This window comes from Salmo trutta, chromosome 14, assembly GCF_901001165.1.
Source record: "Salmo trutta chromosome 14, fSalTru1.1, whole genome shotgun sequence".
NCBI lineage: Eukaryota > Metazoa > Chordata > Actinopteri > Salmoniformes > Salmonidae > Salmo > Salmo trutta.
Window position 1 is genome coordinate 78,129,410 of NC_042970.1, and position 27,500 is coordinate 78,156,909.

Sequence of the window (27,500 nt, forward strand, 5' to 3'; positions counted from 1 at the left end):
ATGTGAGTATGATGTATGATGTATGTGAGTATGATGTATGTGAGTGTGATGTATGTGAGTATGATGTATGTGAGTATGATGTATGTGAGTATGATGTATGTGAGTGTGATGTATGTGAGTATGATGTATGTGAGTATGATGTATGATGTACGTGAGCATGATGTACGTGAGTATGATGTATGTGAGTATGATGTATGTGAGTATGATGTATTGCACTGGGTAAAATTTCAACCGTGACATTGTATAACAGTTGTATTAGTCATGGAGTCATACATGTCTTGGTTTAAAGTACATAAAAACACACACGCGTACGTCTTGGTCTACAGTCGCACACGCAGTCATATTTTGGCTGAGTGGACAGGAGACTGACATCTCCAAACAGACCATAGAATACTAGAACCATTGTTTTAGGAATATTCTAAGAATTACAAATATCCTGAGCATTCCGTTTGGGTCAGAACTGGCTGCAGGTTTTATAATGGAATTCTACCAACATCCAGCCATTCAAGAACACATGATCACTACACAGAATTGTCTATACATGCTGTATGAATTCACAGCATTCTACATATCAACCTGTCCAACACTTCTCAAAACAACAATCCTTTTCTAACACAAGATGACCAAAAACAAACCAATGTAAACTGAATAAAGAACATTATTTTCTGCGAGTTTGAATGCCAGGCATTAACTGCAGACCCCAACCAGACAGTATTTTCTTGCAATAATGAATAATAATGAATAATAATTATGCATCCAGTCTCGTGAACCAATGAAAACCAATACCACAACCCAGACCTTTCAATGATCAACCTTACCTGGATAGTGAGGGACTAGACACTGGAAAGAGAGAGAGATGGAGAGAGTGAGGGAGAGAGTGAAGGAGAGAAAGAGAGTTGAGATAGGGTAAGAGAGGGGGGTGTCCACTATCAGTCTTATATATCACACACACACACACACACACACACACACACACACACACACACACACACACACACACACACACACACACACACGTAGGCACACAAACACACACGCAAACACACACAGACACACACACATACATACATACATACATACATACATACATACATACATACATACATACATACATACATACATACATACATACATACATACATACATACATACATACATACATACATACATACATACATACATAGCATTTATTTTGGGAGAGTATGGGAGAGGGACAGTGGGGTTCAAGACATGACGTACTAACACTGCCCTGGGGTCAGATCACTTTCTCAACATGACTGACCAATCAACCACTGCTAGTAATAAAACATTTCTTTGCTGTCCTCACTATCTACCATTCTACCTCTCTCTCTCCCTCTCTACCGCTCTCCCTCACTATCTACCTCTCTCCCTCACTATCTACCTCTACCTCTCTCCCTCACTATCTACCTCTCTCTCACTCTCTACCTCTCTCCCTCACTATCTACCTCTCTCCCCTCACTATCTACCTCACTACCGCACTATCTACCTCTCTACCGCTCTCCCTCACTATCTACCTCTCTCCCTCACTATCTACCTCACTACCGCACTATCTACCTCTCTACCTCTCTCCCTCACTATCTACCTCTCTACCGCTCTCCCTCACTATCTACCTCTCTCCCTCACTATCTACCTCTACCTCTCTCCCTCACTATCTACCTCTCTCTCACTCTCTACCTCTCTCCCTCACTATCTACCTCTTTACCCTACTCCCTCACTATCTACCTCTCTCCCTCACTATCTACCTCTCTCCCTCACTATCTACCTCTCTACCTCACTCACCCCCTCACTATCTACCTCTCTACCTCTCTCCCTCACTCTCTACCTCTCTCTCCCTCACTCTCTCACTCTCTACCTCTCTCCCTCACTATCTACCTCTCTCCCTCACTCTCTACCTCTCCCTCACTCTCTACCTCTACCTCTCTCCCTCACTCGCAACCTCTCTCCCTCACTCTCTACCTCACTCTCTACCTTCATCTTTCTCTCTCCACCCTTCTCTTTCTCTTCTCTCTCTCTCTCCCCCTTCTCTCTCTTTTGCTCAAGGCTTCCACATGCTTCGGTTTTGCTGGCGGCTAGCCGAATTTGGCTAGGTGACCCGAATGAGTGTGATCGCATACTCCCTGAAAATAGTCTGATTTAATCTAAGAAATCTAGTAATCAAGTATCAGAGAAAATACAGAGAAAAATACAGAGAAAATACAGCTGACCTTGGTAGCTTGTTTCTACAGTCTGCTTAGTAGCCTGTTTCTACAGTCTGCTTCTTAGGCTGTTTCTACAGTCTGCTTCTTAGGCTGTTTCTACAGTCTGCTTCTTAGGCTGTTTCTACAGTCTGCTTCTTAGGCTGTTTCTACAGTCTGCTTCTTAGGCTGTTTCTGCAGTCTGCTTGATAACATGTTTCTACAGTCTGCTTGGTAGCCTGTTTCTACAGTCTGCTTGGTAGCCTGTTTCTGCAGTCTGCTTGGTAGCCTGTTTCTACAGTCTGCTTGGTAGCCTGTTTCTACAGTCTGCTTGGAATGCTGTTTCAGCAGTCTGCTTGATAACCTGTTTCTACACCCTCTCTGCCTAGCTGGAAGGAATTTATATAAAATGGTTTATTTACATAATATGTACACTATCGTTCAAAAGTTTGGGGTCATTTAGAAATGTCCTTGTTTTTTTTGGTCCAGTAAAATAACATCAAATTGATCATAAATACAGTGTAGACATTAACGTTAATGTTGTAAATTACTATTGTAGCTGGAAACGGCAGATTTTTTAAATGGAATATCTACATAGGCATACAGAGGCCCATTATCAGCAACCATCACTCCTGTGTTCCAATGGCACGTTGTGTTAACTAATCCAAGTTTATCATTTTAAAAGGCTAATTGATCATTAGAAAACCCTTTTGCAATTATATCAGCACAGCTGAAATCTGTAGTTCTGATTAAAGAAGCAATAAAAATGGCCGCCTTAGACTCGTTGAGTATCTGGAGCATCAGCATTTGTGGGTTCGATTACAGGCTCAAAATGGGCAGAAACAAAGAACTTTATTCTGAAATAAAAGCTGCAGAAACGCTGTGTAGTACTCTCCTCACAGAACAGCGCAAACTGACTCTAACCAGAATAGAAAGAGGAGTGGGAGGCCCCGGTGCACAACTGAGCAAGAGGACAAGTACATTAGAGTGTCTAGTTTGAGAAACAGACGCCTCACAAGTCCTGGACAGACTCAACTCTCTCTCTATCCCTCTCTACCTGTCTTCTTTAGCTCTCCCTCTCTACCTCTGTCAATCTGTATCTCTCTCCCCATCTCCCTCTGTCCATCTGTATCTTTCTATCCTTTATCTCTCCCTCAATCTCTGTAAAAGGCTCCCCCTCTCTCACTTCCCCTCATCCCTTGCTTCGTCCTTCTCATCTTCCTCAGACTATATTTATCAGTCTTTCTCGCCAGCTGCTGGCAACCAAGGCCAGCAGAGCTAGATCCATCTCTCTGTGGCTGCTCACTGTCAAAGGTGTGTGTGTGTGTGTGTGTGTGTGTGTGTGTGTGTGTGTGTAATATCCCAGACATACTCCCTATGACACAAAGAGGGAGTCAAAAGCCTGGGCCACAGCCGTCTGTCTGTCTCTCTCCCCACCTCTTTTTCTCTCCCTCTCTCTCTCCATATTGGTTGACCCCCCCCCTGTTCCTCCTGTTCTGTTCTCTCTGTTTCCCTCCCTCCCTGTCTCCCCCATTCCTTCTCTCTGTTCATCATGCTGTTTCCCCCTCTATTGCATTACCCTGCATCAGCAGTTTCCTAAAGTATGGACTTGCTACAGAGAGGGGGAAAAGGAGAGAGAGAGGGAGGCAGAGAGACAGAAATAGAGGCGGAAACAGTAACATAAGTCTGTCTGTGTTAAATAAGGAGACGACGGACCAACGGAAGGATAAAGGGTTAATGAAGGGCAAGGCAGAGACAGAAAGACAGATGGACAGAGTCAACTCATTCTAGAGAGAGAGAGAGAAGTGAAAGCAGCTCAGTTTTAAATGGTCCAAGTGCTTTTCAGGCGCAGGTGGAGCGATACACCCTATGACAGGTGCGATGTGGGTTACAACTCAGTGTGTACATTGTGAGCGTGTCTGAGGCTATGCCCTATGGTTTCATATTTTAGTGGACATGTCTGGATTACAGTACAAAGCCAAAGAAAATAACATGCCACACACAGTCTGTCTAACGGGAACACTCGACCGACACGCATGGCACTCGATGCTGAAACTCCGTTACCTTGGTAACATGGAGACCTCCAGAGGGGATGAAGGGAAGAAGAAAGGAGAGAGAGAGAGAGAGATCTTGAAGTACAGTATTGAGATTGATGTAGCCTACATTGACTCACTGACACACACACACACACACCACACACACACACACACACACACACCACACACACACACACACACACACACACACACACACACACACACACACACACACACACACACACACACACACACACACTAGCTTTTATGGTGTTGCATACTATGTTTAGTAGGGGCCCTAAAATCCATACTTCATAATCACATAATACTAAGGAGTTAGAAAACGTCTAGTTAGAACTGTACACTCTTAGAAAAGAAGGGTTCCAAGAGAGTTCTTTGGCAGTACCTCTAGGATAACCCTTTTTGGTTCCAAAAAAGGGTTATCCTTTCCACAAAGGGTTCTACATGGAACCAAAATGGTTCTACCTGGAACCAAAATGGTTCTACCTGGAACCAAAACGGGTTGATTAATAGGGTTCTCCTATGGGGACAGGCGAAGAACCCTTTAAGGTTCTACATAGCACCTTTATTTCTAAGTGTTCCATTTAAAACATCCTGGGACATAATCTATTGAACACCTCAAAGGTTTTACATTATAACATGTTCTTCTGTAGTAGAATATATTTAGGAATGATTCCATGGGGCCTCCCTTCTCTCCTTTTCTGGGTGTGAAATAATAGTGAACCCCGGCAGAATGTCCTCACCTCTCTCAATTTTTGTTGGTTTACTATTCTAGTGAGGACTTCTGGTACTAAAAAGTATAGTAAAACGTACACAGACTCACAGACTCACAGACACACACACACACACACACACACACACACACACACACACACACACACACACACACACACACACACACACACACACACACACACACACACACAGAGAGAGAGCAACTGATGTGACCTTGGTGTTAAATACACACTTGGATGTCTGAAGCTTGGAACAGCCAAGTTATGGGCCTAGTGTGTGTGTCTATTATGGGCTTCACCACTTGTGTCCAAATACATATCTACATTTCACCACGGGAGATTTGACACACACACACACACACACTCGGTTTCAAAGTGTCCGTGTAGTCAGTCGGTCACACAGTATGAGAATAGAGAGGGAATCGATATGTCCTCTGTCATCTCTTTAAATGCCCAGATATTGGCAAGGATATAAGCATGCACGCATACACACACACACTCACACATACATGCACACACATATACACACACACGCACGCCCACGCATACATACACTGAGTGTACAAAACAATAAGGACACCTTCCTAATATTGAAGTGTTCCACAGGGATGCTGGCCCATGTTGACTCCAATGCTTCCCACAGTTGTGTCAAGTTGGCTGAATGTCCTTTTGGTGGTGGACCATTCTTGATACACACGGGAAACTGTTGAGCGTGAAAAACCCAGCAGCGTTGCAGTTCTTGACACAACCTGGTGCGCCTGGCACCTACTACCATACTCTGTTCAAAGGCACTTCAATATTTGGTTTTTCCCATAATCACTCTGAATGGCACACGTACACAATCCATGTCTCAATTGACTCAAGGCTTAAAAATGATTATTTAACATGTCTCTTCTCCTTCATCTACACTGATTGAAGTGGATTTAACAAGCGACAGGGATCATAACTTTCACCTGGTGTCCTTAATGTTTTGTACATTCAGTGTACACTGCTGACTGTTCCCTCTACAAGATGCCTGAATAACTGATGTAGATATGCAGTTAGGAGATGGACATACTGACTATGTACTTTGGTAAAGGGACTTTCTCTCTCTCTATTTCTCCCCCCTTTCTCTTTCTCTCCCCCTCTCTCTTCCCCCTCTTTCTTTCACTCCCCCTCTCTCTCCCACCTCTCTCTTTCTCCCCTTCTCTCTTTCTCTGTCCTCTCTCTTTCTCTTTCCACTCTCTCTTCCCCCTCTCTTTCTCTCCCCCACTCTCTCCACATCTCTCTTTCCCTCTCACCCTCTCTCCCACTCTCTCTTTCTCCCCATCTCTCTTTCTCCTCACCTCTCTTTCTCTCCCCCTCTCTCTTTCTCTCCCCCTCTCTCTTTCTCTCCCCCCTCTCTCTTTTCACTCTCTCTTCCCCCTCTCTTTCTCTCCCCCTCTCTCTTTCTCCCCCTCTCTCTTTCTCCCACTCTCTCTTTCTCCCCATCTCTCTCTTTCTCCCCCCTCTCTCTGTCTCCCCCTCTCTCTTTCTGCCCCCTCTCTCTTTCTGCCCCCCTCTCTTTCCCCCCTCTCCTTTTCTCTATGAAAGGGCAATATTATGGTTGCGTCCCACATGCCACATTCCCTATTTAGTGTACTACTTTTGACCAGAACCCATATAACCAATGGGAACATTTCAATTGCATACTCACTTCCTCTCTCTTCGTCTCCTACTCAAAACTCATTGGATAGGTCCCTACCCTCTGACCTTCTCCTCCAATGGGGTTTGAGATGGAGACGAGAGAGGATGTGAGGAGTATGCAACTGAGATCTTCTCTATGTAATTCGCCTAATGCCCTCCTTTACTACTCTCTTATACCCTCTTCTACCCTCTACTTCTCTCTACTACTCTCTTATACCCTCTACTACCCTGTTCTACCCTTTACTACTCTCTTATACCCTCTCCTACCCTGTTCTACCCTCTACTTCTCTCTACTACTCTCTTATACCCTCCTCTACCCTGTTCTACCCTTTACTACTATCTTATACCCTCTACTACCCTGTTCTACCCTTTACTACTCTCTTCTACCCTGTTCTACCCTCTACTTCTCTCTACTACTCTCTTATACCCTCCTCTACCCTGTTCTACCCTTTACTACTCTCCTCTACCCTGTTCTACCCTTTACTACTCTCCTCTACCCTGTTATACCCTTTATTACTCTCCTCTACCCTGTTCTACCCTTTACTACTCTCCTCTACCCTGTTCTACCCTTTACTACTCTCCTCTACCCTGTTCTACCCTTTACTACTATCTTCTACCCTGTTCTACCCTTTACTACTCTCCTCTACCCTGTTCTACCCTTTACTACTCTCCTCTACCCTGTTCTACCCTTTACTACTCTCCTCTACCCTGTTCTACCCTTTACTACTATCTTCTACCCTGTTCTACCCTTTACTACTCTCCTCTACCCTGTTCTACCCTTTACTACTCTCCTCTACCCTGTTATACCCTTTATTACTCTCCTCTACCCTGTTCTACCCTTTACTACTCTCCTCTACCCTGTTCTACCCTTTACTACTCTCCTCTACCCTGTTCTACCCTTTACTACTATCTTCTACTACCCTGTCTACTCTACCCTTTACTACTCTCCTCTACCCTGTTCTACCCTTTACTACTCTCCTCTACCCTGTTCTAAACCCTTTACTACTCTCCTCTACCCTGTTCTACCCTTTACTACTATCTTCTACCCTGTTCTACCCTTTACTACTCTCCTCTACCCTGTTATACCCTTTATTACTCTCCTCTACCCTGTTCTACCCTTTACTACTCTCCTCTACCCTGTTCTACCCTTTACTACTATCTTCTACCCTGTTCTACCCTTTATTACTCTCCTCTACCCTGTTATACCCTTTATTACTCTCCTCTACCCTGTTCTACCCTTTACTACTCTCCTCTACCCTGTTCTACCCTTTACTACTACCTTCTACCCTGTTCTACCCTTTACTACTCTCCTCTACCCTGTTCTACCCTTTACTACTATCTTCTACCCTGTTCTACCCTTTATTACTCTCCTCTACCCTGTTATACCCTTTATTACTCTCCTCTACCCTGTTCTACCCTTTACTACTCTCCTCTACCCTGTTCTACCCTTTACTACTATCTTCTACCCTGTTCTACCCTTTACTACTCTCCTCTACCCTGTTATACCCTTTATTACTATCTTCTACCCTGTTCTACCCTTTATTACTCTCCTCTACCCTGTTCTACCCTTTACTACTCTCCTCTACCCTGTTCTACCCTTTACTACTATCCTCTACCCTGTTCTACCCTTTACTACTCTCCTCTACCCTGTTCTACCCTTTACTACTATCTTCTACCCTGTTCTACCCTTTATTACTCTCCTCTACCCTGTTATACCCTTTATTACTCTCCTCTACCCTGTTCTACCCTTTACTACTCTCCTCTACCCTGTTCTACCCTTTACTACTATCTTCTACCCTGTTCTACCCTTTACTACTCTCCTCTACCCTGTTCTAACCTCTACTGCTCTCTTCGCTGACATCTAGTGAAAAGCAATTGACTTTACATGTTGCAACTGGGCCAAAGGCCTCAGATTAGATGGTTTTGCAAGGGCTGCATAAAAATGATCTTCAACGGTTCCTTTCCTCCTCACCCTTCCTTTATAATGACGTCTGATTTAAGAACAGGTGCGAGGCTAAGCATTCTATCTGCACAAAACAGAAGACATTTACAACATACATGGTCCATTTATTAATTAGTGGCTATTTTACTCTGCCAGTCGCTTGATTGTCCAATGCCTGATGTTGCCAGTTGCATTGTAATTGACATACTTTTCAAGCTTGAACGAACCTACACAATAGTCGAGAGAGCAATAGTGAGAGAGGGACATATATATATATATATGTATGTATGTATGTATGTATGTATGTATGTATGTATGTATGTATGTATGTATGTATGTATGTATGTATATATATATATATATATGTTTTAACCTTTTTTAACCTAGCAAGTTTACATCTGCATCATGACCATTTAGTATATTTTATTTGATTTGATTCTCTGTTAAGAGGCTCGACAACAACAAGACAACTGTTTCCCTCCCCATCCACCTCAGCAAACTTCAGAAACGGGCGCTGCGTGTAGCCTAATCATTTTGGGGAACTTGATTTTCGCTTCCTGATTGCACACGTTCCGCTCTGTCGCCTGTTTGCGCCTACTAATCGCGTTCGTTCCGCTCCATGAAACCGCTGTGCGAGTCTGTAGCAGATTTTCACTTCAGGTTTATGATAATCGAAGGAGGGTCGAAGTGAGGTGCGACTGCACTGTGTTCTGATAAATCTATCAGAAAGTTTCATTCTTCAATCGGCTCGGTCTCCATCAACATGTCGTCGCTGCCCAAGCAACTACGAGACGAGAGGTGAGTTATGAGGCCAGTGGTGACAGCGGTTGTTGAAGGCAGCACAGGACTATTGTGGAATGTGAACTTCTGCATCCAGCACTGTTGTTAATGTGTATTTATGTAACCCTTATTTTACCAGTTAAATTGACTGAGGTGAGAAGAGGAGGGGGGATGAATGAGCCAATTGGACACTGGGGAAGATTAGGTGGCTGTGATGGTATGAGGGCCAGATTGGGCATTTAGCCAGTAACTAGGCAGTAGAATAGTAACAGCGAAGATATTTCCCCTTTTATCTGTGGTCGTAGCCTGTTCTTCTTGTTCTTCTATAGTCTATGCTGCGCGTTTCCAATCTTTCTACAATAGTCATCTGTCACGATTGTGAATTTGAAACTAAACTAAATTCCGTAACAGTCACCAGAGTGGCTCGTTTTGCAACATTCCCCCTACATAAATGCGTGTGTGTACGCTATTACGCGTGTTTCCTCGCATCACAGGTGCTGTGTGTGTGTGTGTGAGAGAGAGAGAGAGTTCTCGGTGCCATGAAGCCTTGCAATTGAATCTCCGTCAGCCTGCGGTTGGACTGCTCAAACCTGTCTGATATGTTGCGGAAGTTATTTGACCCCCAGGGTTCTATCCCCAGTCCATGGTTGAATATATTAGTGACGCCACACAGCACGCCTTGAAGCTGAACGTCACCTAAGCGTTTGTTTACTTCTGAGTTCACCGCTTCCTCCTCTCCTCCTTCCTCCTCTCCTCTCCTCCTTCCTTCTCTCCTCCTTCCTCCTCTCCTCCTTCCTCCTCTCCTCCTTCCTTCTCTCCTCCTCTCCTCCTTCCTCCTCTCCTCTCCTCCTTCCTCCTCTCCTCTCCTCCTTCCTTCTCTCGCTCAGTGATTTTGACCAGCTTCCGCACGACATTCCCATCAGTGCCACCATCGCAGACATTGAGGAGAAAAAGGGCTTCATCGACTATTACGTGAGTATGTCTCTGTATGCGTGGTTAACAGGACACTGACCACATAACACACTAGTGAGAATGGTGAGAACGTTTTAAACGCTAAAAATGGTGTGAAAAGCATCTCAAAAGCTCATGTAAGAATTCTCTCTCCCGTCTTCCTCCCTCCCTCCCACTCTCCTCCTCTGCTCCTCCCTCTCTCCCTGCTCTCCTCCCATCTCTCTCTCTTCCGGCAGCGTTTTGTGATGGAGGTCAGGACCAGAGGTGGTAGTAAGTACCTGATCTACCGGAGGTACAGCCAGTTCTTCAACCTGCACAGTGAGCTGGAGCTGAAGTATTCACCTGGAGACCAGGACCTATCTGGACCTAACACCTGCAGGCTGCCCACCCTGCCTGGTGAGAGGTGGCTGGGGGTGGAGGGGAGGAGGGGTGGGGGGTGGAGGGGTGTGCTGGGGGGTGGAGGGGTGGGCTGGGGGGTGGAGGGGAGGAGGGGTGGGGGGTGGAGGGGTGGGCTGGGGGGTGGAGGGGTGGGCTGGGGGGTGGAGGGGAGGAGGGGTGGGGGGTGGAGGGGTGGGCTGGGGGGTGGAGGGGAGGAGGGGTGGGGGGTGGAGGGGTGGGCTGGGGGGTGGAGGGGAGGAGGGGTGGGGGGTGGAGGGGTGGGCTGGGGGGTGGAGGGGTGGGCTGGGGGATGGAGGGGTGGTGTGTGTGTGTGTGTGTGTGTGTGTGACCAGGACTCCTATTCCCTCTCTGTGTTAACACCATATCAGATAGACCAGGACTCCTATTCCCTCTCTGTATTAACACCATATCAGATAGACCAGGACTCCTATTCCCTCTCTGTATTAACACCATATCAGATAGACCAGGACTCCTATTCCCTCTCTGTTTTAACACCATATCAGATAGACCAGGACTCCTATTCCCTCTCTGTATTAACACCATATCAGATAGACCAGGACTCCTATTCCCTCTCTGTATTAACACCATATCAGATAGACCAGGACTCCTATTCCCTCTCTGTATTAACACCATATCAGATAGACCAGGACTCCTATTCCCACTCTGTATTAACACCATATCAGATAGACCAGGACTACTATTCCCTCTCTGTATTAACACCATATCAGATAGACCAGGACTCCTATTCCCTCTCTGTATTAACACCATATCAGATAGACCAGGACTCCTATTCCCTCTCTGTATTAACACCATATCAGATAGACCAGGACTCCTATTCCCTCTCTGTATTAACACCATATCAGATAGACCAGGACTCCTATTCCCTCTCTGTATTAACACCATATCAGATAGACCAGGACTCCTATTCCCTCTCTGTATTAACACCATATCAGATAGACCAGGACTCCTATTCCCTCTCTGTATTAACACCATATCAGATAGACCAGGACTCCTATTCCCTCTCTGTATTAACACCATATCAGATAGACCAGGACTACTATTCCCTCTCTGTATTAACACCATATCAGATAGACCAGGACTCCTATTCCCTCTCTGTATTAACACCATATCAGATAGACCAGGACTCCTATTCCCTCTCTGTATTAACACCATATCAGATAGACCAGGACTCCTATTCCCTCTGTATTAACACCATATCAGATAGACCAGGACTCCTATTCCCTCTCTGTATTAACACCATATCAGATAGACCAGGACTCCTATTCCCTCTCTGTATTAACACCATATCAGATAGACCAGGACTCCTATTCCCTCTCTGTATTAACACCATATCAGATAGACCAGGACTCCTATTCCCTCTCTGTATTAACACCATATCAGATAGACCAGGACTCCTATTCCCTCTCTGTATTAACACCATATCAGATAGACCAGGACTCCTATTCCCTCTCTGTATTACTAGATATTATGAAGACGTCAGTCAGTCCAAACACTTTTACTTTATTCAGCATTTACACACACACACACACACACACACACACACACACACACACACACACACACAGCAGTTACACAGTCTGATTCATTCAGAGGGAGAAATAAGACATTCTGAATGACATTGAAATGAAAGAGGAAAGGACACTTTAAAAGGATGGATGATGTGGAGGGAGGAGAGATGGAAGAGAGCGAGTGAGTGAGCGAGCGAGCGAGTGAGTGAGTGAGTGAGTGAGTTAGTTAGTGAGTGAGTGAGTGAGAGCGGGCCAGGGATTAGCCAATTCAAAGCGACAGAGAGAAAGAGTGAAAGACAGACAGAGAGAGAGTGAAAGACAGACAGAGAGAGTGAAAGACAGACAGAGAGAGTGAAAGACAGACAGAGAGAGAGAGAGTGAAAGACAGACAGAGAGAGAGAGAGTGAAAGACAGACAGAGAGAGAGAGAGTGAAAGACAGACAGAGAGAGAGTGAAAGACAGACAGAGAGAGAGTGAAAGACAGACAGAGAGAGAGAGAGAGAGAGAGAGAGAGAGTGAAATACATCTCGTTCCTATAAATACATTGTTACAAGGCTGTTATTGATTAGGCTACGATAGCTCTGAGCATCGTTGCCAATAAAGCTTTATGACTTTGAATGGGGACGATGACCATCGATTGGACAGAGGCTGACAGTCTATCTCCTATATGTCTGTCTCTCTCCTTCTCTATATGTCTTTCTCTCTCCTTCTCTATATGTCTGTCTCTCTCCGACTCTATATGTCTGTCTCTCCGACTCTATATGTCTGTCTCTCCGACTCTATATGTCTGTCTCTCCGACTCTATATGTCTGTCTCTCCGACTCTATATGTCTGTCTCTCCGACTCTATATGTCTGTCTCTCCGACTCTATATGTCTGTCTCTCCGACTCTATATGTCTGCCTCTCTTACTCTATATGTCTGTCTCTCTTACTCTATATGTCTGTCTCTCTTACTCTATATGTCTGTCTCTCATCTCTTTTCTCTCTATCTTTCTGTCTGTGTCCAAACAGTTGGATTTCTGCCAAGAGTGAATACCTGTTTTACAGAATAATTAGTGTCTCTCTGCAGGTGTACACTAGAAAACAAGGATTCTCTTGTGCTCTCTCTCTCTCTCTCTCTCTCCACCCTTCCCTCTTTCCTTCACCCCCCCCCCCTCTCTCCCAATGTTATGTTCTGTTCTGTTCTGTACTCTCACAGTAACATAATGGAGATGAAGACTCTAAAGTCCAGAGAGAGAGTTACAGTAGAGGACTGTCAGTGAACTTTCTCTCACACACAAACCTGGCCACGTGCCGTTTAAGCTCCTGAACGGCTGGCTTTTAAATGTAGACATTGGCTTATTGATGATCATGGAACTAATCATCAGTTCTCTTTATCTCCATTCAAATGAAAAGAAAAGAGAGATTGAGCCAGAGAATGAGTGATGGAGGGAGGGAGAGAGACAGAGCGAGATGGAGCCAGAGGGAAAGAGATGGAGAGAGACAGAGAGAGGATGGAGAGAGACAGAGAGAGATGGAGAAAGATGGAGAGAGACAGAGAGAGATGGAGAGAGACAGAGAGAGATGGAGCCAGAGGGAAAGAGATGGAGAGAGACAGAGCGAGATGGAGCCAGAGGGAAAGAGATGGTGGGAGATAGAGATGATCACAGTCATTAGATGGGGCTAAATTAGTTTTAGCTTTCCCTCCCTCCCTCCCTCCCTCCCTCCCTCCCTCCCTCCCTCCCTCAATCTGTCTTCTTCCCCCCCACTCTCTCTCTCTGTCCTCTTTCCATCTCTCTCCCTCTCTCCATCCCTCCCTCCTCCTCTCTCTCTCTCTCCCTCTAAATGAGTTTTAGCAGCAGAGGGAAATAGCCGAGACTGAATCTAATGTAGAACGTTACAATTGGAGCACAGAAGAACTTCAGGGGAGTGTTCTAAATGTTCTTCATTATATTCAGCTAGAAGTTCTAGGTGACCTTCAGTTGGGCCTAGTTGTCCTGTGTGTGTGTGTGTGTGTGTGTGTGTGTGTGTGTGTGTGTGTGTGTGTGTGTGGTGTGTGTGTGTGTGTGTGTGTGTGTGTGTGTGTGTGTGTGTGTGTGTGTGTGTGTGTGTGTGTGTGTGTGTGTGTGCTTTGAGTATCTCAGATAGCCGTTGGTTGGACAGTCATTCAACTACAGTCTTTGTTTATTTGTATTGTACTGTCAGTCTGTGTCCCAATGGCACCCTATTTAATGGCACCCTATTTACTGGCACCCTATTTCCCTATGTAGTGCACTTCTTTAGACCAGGGCCCATAGTGGCTATATGGGGAATAGGGTGTCATATGGAACACATGCTACAGATGTAGACTCTTAATTTGAGCCAGTTTACTACAGCAGGAAAATAATCATGCAGCAACAAGAAATGTGAGTTATAATGTGGATTATGATTCATGGACATTTTTGTCGGTTTTGATACATTTTTCATTCGGGAAAATCAAGTGTGACATATTAAAGTGAAAATTACAAACTTTAGAGGCCTTTTTAAACCTCGAATACACTACAAGTTTTCATTCCCTGCTGTGCATGAAAATTCCCAGTGACAAAAGAGTGATCAAATGAAGATCCTACACTGTAGCCTGTGGGATGTTTCATTAACATATCATCAACTCTGATGAGAAATGCAATTATAACGTCATTATGTTGTTGATATTTATGCAACCAACCAAAGGCAATACTGTCAACCTTGAAATGAGTTATTTCAGATTGATCGATTTCAAGAAAGGAAAAGTTTTAGTTATTGGTTGGTCTTTCTGGAGGGGAAAACATTGAAAGGTTATCCATGGTGTGTGTCTTTGTGTGTCTCTAGGTAAAGTGTTCATTGGCAATAAGAAGGAGATTGCAGAGAATAGAATTCCAGAACTCAACACTTATATGAAGGTAAGCCATACGGAAAATATACACCGAGTGAAAACTATGATCCCTTATTGATGTCACTTGTTAAATCCACTTCAATCAGTGTAGATGAAGGGGAGGAGACAGGTTGAAGATGGATTTTAAGCCTTGAGACAATTGAGACATGGATTGTGTATGTTTCTCATTCAGAGCGATTATGGGCAAGACAAAAGATTTAAGTGCCTTTGAACGGGGTACAGTATTATGAGCCAGGCACACTGGTTTGTGTCAAGAACTGCAACGCTGTTGGGTTTTTCACGCTCAACAGTTTCCCGCGTGTATCAAGAATGGTCCACCACCCAAAGGACATCCAGCCAACTTGACACAACTGTGGGAAGCATTGGAGTCAACATGGACCAGCATCCCTGTGGAACACTTTCAACACCTTGTAGAGTCCATGCCCTGACGAACTGAGGTTGTTCTGAGGGCAAAAGGGGGCGCAACTCAATATTAGGAAGGTGTTCCTAATGTTTTGTCCACTCAGTATGTGTATGCGCAGATTGAAAGGGCAGTGAGTGATCTCCTAATTTAGCCAGTGCTTTTTCTCATGTCACAATGTTGCTCCGCAACTGTGTTGTGTACTGTCAACACATCCAGAGTTCAACCAAATGGACCCTGGTTAAAAGTAGTGCACTACATAGGGAATATGGTGCCATTTGTCTTTCTAATAGTGTACTACCCACTTCTCTTTTATACTGTTTTCTCCCCCTAAACCCTCCGTTTTGATCTAACACTCCCTCACTGTCTCTCTCTCTCTCACTCTCACTCTGTCTCTCTCACTGTCACTCTCTCTCTCACTCTCACTCTCACTCTGTCTCTCTCACTGTCACTCTCTCTCACTCTCACTCTGTCTCTCTCACTGTCACTCTCTCTCTCACTCTCACTCTGTCTCTCTCTCACTGTCACTGTCACTCTGTCTCTCTCACTGTCACTCTCTCTCACTCTCACTCTGTCTCTCTCTCGGTCTCTCTCTCTGTCTATCTGTGTCACACTCTGTCTCTCTCACTGTCACTCTGTCTCTCTCTCTCTCTCCTTTCTCTCTCTCTCTTTCTCCTCTCTCTCTCTCTCTCTATCAGAGGTTGCTGGGCCTGCCTACCTGGGTTCTATTGGATGATGCCATCAGGATGTTTTTCTACCAGACTGAGACAGACAGTCAGTACCAACCACGAGCCCTGCGTCGCCTCCGACCCCCTACACGTAGAGTGTAAGCTATCATTTAGTTTTACTGCTCTAATTACGTTGGTAACCAGTTTATAACAGCAGTAAGGCACCTCAGGGGGTTTGTAGTATATGGCCAATATACCACGGCTAAGGGTCGTGTTGCGTCATGCTAAGAACAGCCCTAAGACGTGGTATATTGGCCATATACCACGTCCTCATGGTCCTTATTGCTTGAGTATATTACCACAGTATTACCACAGTAATACTGTTTCAACGCATCACTACTGCTGCTGCCTACTTCCTGTAACTCTGGGACTCTGTAGCAGTCAGCTACTACTCCCCAAAAACAACTTGCTCCCTCCATACTTTTTTTGTACTGTTGACTCATTCAGAGTTCACTGCACCACAGTCTCACATGAATAGAACTCTTACTTCTTCCACTTTCTGGGCATCACCCATTACTGAGACTGCTTGACCTCTGAACTTCCTTCACTTAGTCCTGTAACAGAGAGTTGTAGGCCACTGTAGTTTCCTCTAATGTTCACTTCCCTGATGTGTTGCTCTCTCGTGTCATGGGGTGAGTCCCAAATGGCACCCTATTCCCTATATAGTGCACTACTTTTGACCAGGGCCCATAGTGCACTATGTAGGGAATAGGGTGCTGTTTGGGATGCTGTCCGAGTTTCCCGTTAGGAGATGTGGTAACTAAGGACTTGTTATGTGCTAATTAGGGACTCTCTCAACAGGAAGTGATGTAAACTAGGATTCTCTCTATTTCCTCTCTGGACTCTGACCTCACTCACCGCAGGGTTTTTCACATTTTCTAAACGATCATCACTGACAGTACGATGAAATGTTAAAACTCCCTTTCTATTTCTCGCTCCCCCCCCTCTCTCTCTCCAGGAAGACAGTCAAAACCAACCAGACAGATGTCTTCTCCTCCCCCAGAGCTGAGGTAGGCCTACAGTACTTCTCTTTTTTCCCCTTAACCCTCTGTTTCGATCTCTCTCTCTCTCTCTCTCTCTCTCTCTCTCTCTCTCTCTCTCTCGCTCGCTCGCTCGCTCGCTCGCTCTCTTTCTCTCTCTATATCTCTCTATCTCTCGATCGATCGATCGAGCTGAGGTAGGCCTACAGTACTGTAAAACTGTTGCTTTGGTTACGGACTTCACGCTTACCCACACAACCAAAACCCTGTCAGGATAACGCAACATGTTACCATAACAACCACATAAACAAGCAACCATGTAACATTGTGATCAATGACAGTTAGCATGTTGTTTGAAGTAACCACAGTACAGGGTCATATGAAGGACAGCCCCTCCACACACACAACACACAATCAGGTGTGAATTACACAAAACATTGTAGATATACATCAACACACTACTGGTCAAAAGTTTTAGAACACCTACTCATTTGTGTTTTTCTTTATTTTTACTATTTTCTACAGTGTAGAATAATTGTGAAGACTTTAACACTATGAAATAACACATGGCATCGTGTAGTAACCAAAAAAGTGTTAAACAAATCAAAATATATTTTATATTTGAGATTCTTCAATAGCCACCCTTTGCCTTGATGACAGCTTTGCACACTTTTGGCATTCTCTCAACCAGCTTTATCTGGAATGTTTTTCCAGCAGTCTTGAAGGAGTTCCCACTTATGCTGAGCACTTATTGGCTGCTTTTCTGACTCATCCCAAACCATCTCAATTTGTTTGAGGTCGGGGGATTATGGAGGCCAGGTTAACCTGATGCAGAACTCCATCACTGTCCTTCTTGGTAAAATAGCCCTTACACAGCCTGGAGGTGTGTTGGGTCATTGTCCTGTTGGAAAACAAATGATAGTCCCACTAAGCCCAAACCAGATGGGATGGCGTATCGCTGCAGAATGCTGTGGCAGCCATGCTGGTAATTCTAAATAAATCACAGACAGTGTCACCAGCAAAGCCATAACACCTCCTCCTCCATGCTTTACGGTGGGAAATACACATGCGGAGATCATGTCACGAATCCCACCGAAGGTGGCTCCCCTGCCTGCTCGAGCGGCGCTCGGCGGTCGTCGTCGCCGGCCTACTAGCCACCGCTGATCCCTTTTTCCTTTTCTGTTTGTTTAGTCTTATTGGTTGCACCTGTTCCCTATTGTGTTGTTGATTTGTGTTTTATTTAAGCCTGCTTAGCCCGCCCAGGTTTGTGCGGGATTACGTTTACTGTTGTGTTTATTTTTGGATGTGCTGGCTTACGTACTGTTATTCTCTCTCCGGACTGTTTTGCCCATTGTATTTGGGTTGGTCATTTGTTTTACGCGCCCGTTGGTTTTGGCGTTGACCGTTTTGTGCCGGGAAGAATAAAAGTTGTTTATCTTCACCACTGCTCTCTGCGCTTGACTCTACCACCACTCCTAGTAACTCGTGACAGATCATCCGTTCACCCACACCGCGTCTCACAAAGACACTATGGTTGGAACCAAAAATCTCCAATTTGGACTCCAGACCAAAGGACACATTTCCACCGGTCTAATGTCTGTTGCTCGTGTTTCTTGGTCCAAGCACATCTCTTCTTATGATTTGTGTCCTTTAATAGTGGTTTCTTTGCAGCAATTCGACAATGAAGGCCTGATTCACACAGTCTCCGCTGAACAGTTGATGTTGAGATGTGTCTGTTACTCATTTATTTGGGCAACCTTGTCACAACACAACTGATTGGCTCAAACGCATTAAGAAGCAAAGAAATTCCACAAATTAACTTTTAAGAAGGCACACCTTGTCACTTCCTGACCATAGAGAGTTCTTATTTTCTATGGTGGAGTAGGTCAGGGCGTGACTGGGGGGGTTAGTCTAGTTTATATTTTCTATGTGGGGTTCTAGTTTCTTTTTTCCCTGTTGGTGTTTTGTATGATTCCCAATTAGAGCCAGCTTGTAATCGTTGTCTCTAATTGGGGATCATATTTAAGTAGTAGTTTTTCCCACCTGGGTTTGTGGGATATTGATTTTTGTGTAGGTGCCTGTGAGCACAGCATTAGCGGCACGTTTTGTTTGTTCGTTTATTGTTTTGTTTTTGCTGAAGTTTCACTTTATAATAAAGATGTGGAACGCTACTCACGCTGCGCCTTGGTCCAACCATTATGACCATCGTGACACACCTGTTCATTGAAATGGATTCCAGGTGACTACCTCATGAAGCTGGTTGAGAGAATGCCAAGAGTGTGCAAAGCTGTCATCAAGGCAAAGGGTAGCTATTTCAAGAATCTCAAAATAAAATATATTTTGATTTGTTTAACACTATTTTTTTTGGTTACAACATGATTCAATATGTGTTATTCTGTAGTTTGGATGTCTTCACTATTATTCTACAATGTAGAAAATAGTAAAAATAAAGAAAAACCCTTGAATGAGTAGGTGTTCTAAAACGTTTGACCGGTAGTGTAGATCTGTTTGGTTTCTAGCTGAAGAATTGACTAGTCTCTTTATAGGTCTATGTCTTCCTGGAAAATACCCAATGGAGTCATTAACAGGGTTAAACAGAGGTTGTTTCTCCACCCCCCTGAGTCTGTGACTCCGTTGTCCTCAGAGTGGTTTCTCATTCTGTTTCACTCCTTTAATCCTCTCCCATTACTCTCTTTCCATCCGTCCTCTGTCACGCTCTCTCCTTCATTTTCTCCCTCACCTTCTCATAATTTAGCTTTTATTTTTACTTTCTCTCCCCTATTTTTCTCCATCCTTTCATTTCTCTTTCCAAGGCTACCTCCATCCCTCATCCCTCGCTCCCGTCGTCTTTCCTTGGGAGAGGCTTTCCTTTCTTTCTTTTAGCTCCCCCTGTTCTCATTCTGGTCATGCCAGAGAGAGAGAGAGAGAGAGAGAGAGAAAAATGAAAGAAAAACACAATTTAAATTCTACTGCCGTCTTAACTGGACTGGAGAGGTAGATATGGGGGGTGTGTGCGCGCGTGTGTGTGAGGGTGGGGATAGGTTAGTGGCTGTGTTTGGCTGACCTTGTTTAGAGTGTGTGTGTCTACTCTCGAGGACCTGGTCTAAAGTGGCCGTCAGTGGTCGTTTAATCCTTGCAGAGAAAATGGCTTTTAGTCAATACACATTGCACAATCTCTGTTAGAAGAGTTAACCCACACACACACACACACACCCAGATATTCCATAACGTCAGTAAAGACAGTTATGACAGTGGGATGATGACTCTCTTCTGGACTGTAAGACTGTGAGAGCTTGTTGTTTAAATAAGGTGTGTGTGTGTGTGTGTCTCGCATCACTTAGTTTTAAAGCTTCACTAACCACAGTTAAAGGAGACCAGTACTGCATCTCTCACATTCTCCCCACTCTCTCTCACACACACACTCATGTCCCCCTCCCCTCTCTGTCACACACACACACACACACACACACACACACACACACACACACACATTCTCCCCTCTCTGTCACACACACACTCATTTTCCCCTCTCTGTCACACACACACTCATTTTCCCCTCTCTGTCACACACACACACACACACACACACACACACTCATTCTCCCCTCCTCTCTTTGTCACACACACACACACACACACACACACTCATTCTCCCCTCCCCTTTCTGTCACACACAGTACAGAGAACCGTAAACTCACAGTCCTCTCTGCCCACACCATAGTTATTATAGTTTATCCATCCCTCAGCACTGTGTGTGTGTGTGTGTGTGTGTGTGTGTGTGTGTGTGTGTGTGTGTGTGTGTGTGTGTGCTTCAGGCTGTTATCTGCATTTGGTCATGTGAACTGAAGTCCATTAGATGTAATCTAAACTATGATCAATGGCCAGTTGTGTGTGTGTGGTTCGCTATCAGTAACCCGACGTGGAGATGGATGGCACTAATCACACAGGAAATGAGCCATAGGGATGTGCTAGCTAATGTTAGCGTTGTTACCCAGTCGAGGCAATGAGCCATAGGGATGCGCTAGCTAATGTTAGCGTTGTTACCCAGTCGAGGCAATGAGCCATAGGGATGCGCTAGCTAATGTTAGCGTTGTTACCCAGTCGAGGCAATGAGCCATAGGGATGCGCTAGCTAATGTTAGCGTTGTTACCCAGTCGAGGCAATGAGCCATAGGGATGCGCTAGGTAATGTTAGCGTTGTTACCCAGTCGAGGCGATGGGCCATAGGTATGCGCTAGTAGCTAGCGTTAGCTAAGCCAGTCTTGGTCAGAGTAAGAGGGTGAGAAGGTGGTGAGGTTTATCTTTTGTCTTTGACAGTGCAAAAACTGACATAGAGGGAGAGAGTTGTGTTCTAGTGTGGTCATGTCTTGATGTCTTGAATGAAGTTTCATTTTTGGCAGAATGGCTCTAGATTTGGTTGCTGTGTCAATGGCACAGTTTGATTATTAACCATTTAAGTGGGGACAGGACACACACGCACCCCCCAACCAGCCGCTCAGGTGCCTTCCTCCTCCTCAAGGGCACCATTTATATCCTCCCATGATCCTTCACTTCACCCAAGCCAACCATGAAGTGGGTCATCCAATTAAGACAAAACAAAAAAACTCCCTCCCCATTGGCTGGCTGTGTTAAACGAGCTGAACGCATTCATTAAGTTATGGGTCGTTAAGAGTGTAATTGGAACGTGTGACTCCCTCCCATTGGTGAGGTGACCCTAGGGCCATAGCTATATTGTTAGATCAGGTTTTAATCAGTCCCCCCTGTTCTCCATGTGTCTATATCTAGACTAGGTGCACTACTTTAGACCAGGGCCCATAAGGCACCCTAGATCTCCATGTGTCTATAGTTAGACCACTAGGTCTACTCTGACACTATCCCCCTGGTTCCTTAACCCTAGAGCCATGACTCTATAGTTAGACGACTAGGTCTACTCTGACACTATCCCCCTGGTTCCTTAACCCTAGAGCCATGACTCTATAGTTAGACCACTAGGTCTACTGACACTATCCCCCTGGTTCCTTAACCCTAGAGCCATGACTCTATAGTTAGACCACTAGGTCTACTCTGACACTATCCCCCTGGTTCCTTAACCCTAGAGCCATGACTCTATAGTTAGACCACTAGGTCTACTCTGACACTATCCCCCTGGTTCCTTAATCCTAGAGCCATGACTCTATAGTTAGACCACTAGGTCTACTCTGACACTATCCCCCTGGTTCCTTAACCCTAGAGCCATGACTCTATAGTTAGACCAGGTGTTAATCAGTCCTCTGGGGAACCTGCTTCTAGATCACAGGTCTACGTGACCCTTGGGCCACATTTCTATAGTTCGATCTATAGTTCGATTAGGTGCACTACTTTAGACCAGGGCCCATAAGGCAGGTCTATATGTGTCTATAGTTGGATTAGGTGCACTACTTTAGACCAGGGTCTATAAGGCAGGTCTATATGTGATACTCTGACAGCGCTTTTGTCAACCCCCTAAAAACACTTAACAAGTTCAGGTCTCTGTTGTCCTCGACTCCTTCTTACCAGAAATACCAGGCCTGGATAGTAACTCCACAGGAGATGGAGAGAGATGAGACCTGAAGAAGGGATAGGTTGAGGGATGGTGTGTGTGTGGGGGGGGGGGGGGGGGGGGGGGGGTTGGTTCAGGAATGGTGGGTGTGTGGGGGCGGGTTGGTTGAGGAATGGTGTGTGTGTGGGGGGGTTGGTTGAGGAATGGTGGGTGTGTGTGGGGGGGGGGTGGTTGAGGAATGGTGGGTGTGTGGGGGGGGTGGTTGAGGAATGGTGGGTGTGTGGGGGGGTTGGTTGAGGAATGGTGGGTGTGGGGGGGGGGGGGGGTTGAGGAATGGTGGGTGTGTGGGGGGGTTGGTTGAGGAATGGTGGGTGTGGGGGGGGGGGTTGGTTGAGGAATGGTGGGTGTGTGGGGGGGGGTTGGTTGAGGAATGGTGGGTGTGTGGGGGCGGGTTGGTTGAGGAATGGTGGGTGTGTGGGGGCGGGTTGGTTGAGGAATGGTGGGTGTGTGGGGGGCGGGTTGGTTGAGGAATGGTGGGTGTGTGGGGCGGGTTGGTTGAGGAATGGTGGGTGTGTGGGGCGGGTTGGTTGAGGAATGGTGGGTGTGTGTGGCGGGTTGGTTGAGGAATGGTGGGTGTGTGGGGCGGGTTGGTTGAGGAATGGTGGGTGTGGGGGGCGGGTTGGTTGAGGAATGGTGGGTGTGTGGGGGGCGGGTTGGTTGAGGAATGGTGGGTGTGTAGGGGGGTTGGTTGAGGAATGGTGGGTGTGTGGGGCGGCTTGGTTGAGGAATGGTGGGTGTGTGGGGCGGGTTGGTTGAGGAATGGTGGGTGTGTGGGGGCGGGTTGGTTGAGGAATGGTGGGTGTGTGGGGCGGGTTGGTTGAGGAATGGTGGGTGTGGGGGGCGGGTTGGTTGAGGAATGGTGGGTGTGTGGGGCGGGTTGGTTGAGTAATGGTGGGTGTGTGGGGCGGGTTGGTTGAGGAATGGTGGGTATGGGGGGGGGGGGTTGAGGAATGGTGGGTGTGTGGGGGGCGGGTTGGTTGAGGAATGGTGGGTGTGTGGGGGGGCGGGTTGGTTTGAGGAATGGTGGGTGTGTGGGGGGCTGGTTGGTTGAGGAATGGTGGGTGTGGGGGGGGCTGGTTGTTTGAGGAATGGTGGGTGTGTGGGGGGCTGGTTGGTTGAGGAATGGTGGGTGTGTGGGGGGCGGGTTGGTTGAGGAATGGTGGGTGTGTGGGGGGCGGGTTGGTTGAGGAATGGTGGGTGTGTGGGGGGCTGGTTGGTTGAGGAATGGTGGGTGTGGGAGGGGCTGGTTGGTTGAGGAATGGTGGGTGTGTGGGGGGGCTGGTTGGTTGAGGAATGGTGTGTGTGGGGGGCGGGTTGGTTGAGGAATGGTGGGTGTGTGGGGGCGGGTTGGTTGAGGAATGGTGGGTGTGGGGGCGGGTTGGTTGAGGAATGGTGGGTGTGTGGGGGGGTTTGTTGAGGAATGGTGGGTGTGGGGGGCGGGTTGGTTGAGGAATGGTGTGGGGGGGGTCTTTTTGAAGTGTGATAGGTATGGACTTGGATGAACCAGGTGTGTGTGTGTGCTGTGCCCATATGCCTTATCATCATAATTCTCATCAAAGTAAAACCCACACACACTCATTCGAAATCTCACTGTGTGTGTTAGACTGTGAAACATACACCATCACACACTCACCTTTTCTGATCTTCTCTGCTAAATATAGATCCCCAATCACACACACTCTACAGTCAGCTCCTGTGTTAATGTTAATACCAGATAATATCATCTCTGTAATTCATCTGTGTGTGGTACACTGTTCCACACTGATTTACACAGAGATTGATGAAGAGATAATGGAGGGAGAGAGGGGGGAAGGGGTGAGAGAGATGGAGAGAGAGGGGGGGAAGGGGTGAGAGATGGAGAGAGAGGAAGGGGGTGAGAGAGGTAGAGAGAGAGAGGGGGAAGGGCTGAGATAGAGAGGGGGAAGGGGTGAGAGATGGAGAGAGAGGAAGGGGGTGAGAGAGGTAGAGAGAGAGAGGGGGAAGGGCTGAGATAGAGAGGGGGAAGGGGTGAGATAGAGAGGGGGAAGGGCTGAGATAGAGAGGGGGGAAGGGGGTGAGATAGAGAGGGGGAAGGGCTGAGATAGAGAGGGGGAAGGGCTGAGATAGAGAGGGGAAGGGCTGAGATAGAGAGGGGGAAGGGCTGAGATAGAGAGGGGGAAGGGGTGAGATAGAGAGGGGGAAGGGCTGAGATAGAGAGGGGGAAGGGCTGAGATAGAGAGGGGGAAGGGCTGAGATAGAGAGGGGGAAGGGGGTGAGAGAGGTAGAGAGAGAGAGGGGGAAGGGCTGAGAGATGGAGAGAGAGGAAGGGGGTGAGAGAGGTAGAGATAGAGAGGGGGAAGGGCTGAGATAGAGAGGGGGAAGGGGTGAGATAGAGAGGGGGGAAGGGGTGAGATAGAGAGGGGGAAGGGCTGAGATAGAGAGGGGGAAGGGCTGAGATAGAGAGGGGGAAGGGCTGAGATAGAGAGGGGGAAGGGCTGAGATAGAGAGGGGGAAGGGCTGAGATAGAGAGGGGGAAGGGCTGAGATAGAGAGGGGGAAGGGCTGAGATAGAGAGGGGAAGGGCTGAGATAGAGAGGGGGAAGGGGTGAGATAGAGAGGGGGAAGGGCTGAGATAGAGAGGGGGAAGGGCTGAGATAGAGAGGGGGAAGGGGTGAGATAGAGAGGGGGAAGGGCTGAGATAGAGAGGGGGAAGGGCTGAGATAGAGAGGGGGAAGGGCTGAGATAGAGAGGGGGAAGGGGTGGAGATAGAGAGGGGGAAGGGCTGAGATAGAGAGGGGGAAGGGCTGAGATAGAGAGGGGGAAGGGCTGAGATAGAGAGGGGGAAGGGCTGAGATAGAGAGGGGGAAGGGCTGAGATAGAGAGGGGGAAGGGGTGAGACAGGAAAAGGGAGTGGAAAAGATTGAATGTGTGATTTCTAAAGAGTGAGAGAGGGGAAGATGGAGAAAGAGTAGGGATATCAAATCAAGTTTTATTGGTCACATACATATGGTTAGCAGATGTTAATGCGAGTGTAGCGAAATGCTTGTGCTTCTAGTTCCGACCATGCAGTAACATCTAACAAGTAATCTAACAATTTCACAACAACTACCTTATACACACAAGTGTAAAGGAATGAATAAGAAAATGTACATAAAGATATATGAATGAGTGATGGCCGAACGGCATAGGCAAGATGCAGTAGATGGTATAGAGTACAGTATATACATATGGGATGAGTAATGTAGGGTATGTAAACATTATATAAAGTGGCATTGTAATAATTGTATCACTAGCCACTTTAAACATCATTTTTCATTATTAAAGTGGCCAGAGTTGAGTCAGTATGTTGGCAGCAGCCACTCAATGTTAGTGATGGCTGTTAAACAGTCTGATGGCCTTGAGATAGAAGCTATTTTTCAGTCTCTCGGTCCCAGCTTTGATGCACCTGTACTGACCTCGCCTTCTTGATGATAGCGGGGTGAACAGGCAGTGGCTCGGGTGGTTGTTGTCCTTGATGATCTTTTTGGCCTTCCTGTGACATCGGGTGGTGTAGGTGTCCTGGAGGGCAGGTAGTTTGTCCCCGGTGATGCGTTGTGCAGACCTCACTACCCTCTGGAGAGCCTTCCGGTTATGGGCGGAGCAGTTGCCGCACCAGGCGGGGATACAGCCCGACAGGATGCTCTCGATTGTGCATCTTTAAAAGTTTGAGTGTTTTTGGTGACAAGCCGAATTTCTTCAGCCTCCTGAGGTTCTTCACCACACTGTCTGTGTGGGTGGACCATTTCAGTTTGTCAGTGATGTGTATGCCAAGGAACTTAATTTTCCACCCTCTCCACTACTGTCCCGTCGATGTGGATAGGGGGCTGCTCCCTCTGCTGTTTCTTGAAGTCCACGATGATCTCCTTTGTTTTGTTGACATTGAGTGTGAGGTTATTTTCCTGACACCACACTCCGAGGGCCCTCACTTCCTCCCTGTTTGCCGTCTCGTCGTTGTTGGTAATCAAGCCTACCACTAGAGTCGTCTGCAAACTTGATGATTGAGTTGGAGGCGTGCATGGCCACGCAGTCATGGGTGAACAGGAAGTACAGGAGAGGGCTGAGAACGCACCCTTGTGGGGCTCCAGTGTTGAGGATCAGTGGGGTGGAGATGTTGTTACCTACACTCACCACCTGGGGGCGTCCCGTCAGGAAGTCCAGGACCCAGTTGCACAGGGCCGGGTCGAGACCTAGGGTCTCGAGCTTAATGACGAGTTTGGAGGGTACTATGCTGAGCTGTAGTCGATGAACAGCATTCTCACATAGGTATTCCTCTTGTCCAGATGGGTTAGGCCAGTGTGCAGTGTGATGGCGATTGCGTCGTCTGTGGACCTATTGTGGCGGTAAGCAAATTGGAGTGGGTCTAGGGTGTCAGGTAGGGTGGAGGTGTTATGGTCCTTGACTAGTCTCTCAAAGCACTTCATGATGACGGAAGTGAGTGCTACAGGGCGGTAGTCATTTAGCTCAGTTACCTTAGCTTTCTTGGGAACAGGAACAATGGTGGAAGCATGTGGGAACAGCAGACTGGGATAAGGGTTGATTTGAATATGTCCGTAAACACCAGCCAGCTGGTCTGCGCAAGCTCTGAGGACGCGGCTGGGGATGCCGTCTGGGCCGGCAGCCTTGCGAGGGTTAACACGGTTAAACGTTTTACTCACG

The 27,500-nt window shown here is 46.7% G+C and overlaps 2 protein-coding genes across 3 annotated transcripts in view; one reads left to right on the forward strand and one right to left on the reverse strand.

Annotated features, from left to right (window-relative positions):
• Positions 1-27,500, reverse strand: part of LOC115147476 (parvalbumin alpha) — a 44,580-nt gene that overhangs the window by 9,843 nt on the left and 7,237 nt on the right. Inside the window, exon 1 of one of the 2 annotated variants that reach the window (XM_029689723.1) lies at positions 819-927. The exons of the other annotated variant lie outside the window; for it this stretch is intronic. The gene's annotated coding sequence lies outside the window, so the exon portion shown is untranslated. Of the gene's footprint in view, positions 1-818; positions 928-27,500 lie in introns of those variants that run through there. 2 annotated transcript variants of the gene reach the window in all.
• Positions 9,117-27,500, forward strand: part of ncf4 (neutrophil cytosolic factor 4) — a 34,286-nt gene continuing 15,902 nt past the window's right edge. Inside the window, exons 1-6 of the mRNA XM_029689722.1 lie at positions 9,117-9,391; positions 10,261-10,345; positions 10,561-10,720; positions 15,079-15,149; positions 16,241-16,368; positions 17,229-17,280. Coding sequence (XP_029545582.1) covers positions 9,357-9,391; positions 10,261-10,345; positions 10,561-10,720; positions 15,079-15,149; positions 16,241-16,368; positions 17,229-17,280 — 531 coding nt within the window. The 5' untranslated portion in view covers positions 9,117-9,356. The remainder of the gene's footprint in view (positions 9,392-10,260; positions 10,346-10,560; positions 10,721-15,078; positions 15,150-16,240; positions 16,369-17,228; positions 17,281-27,500) is intronic.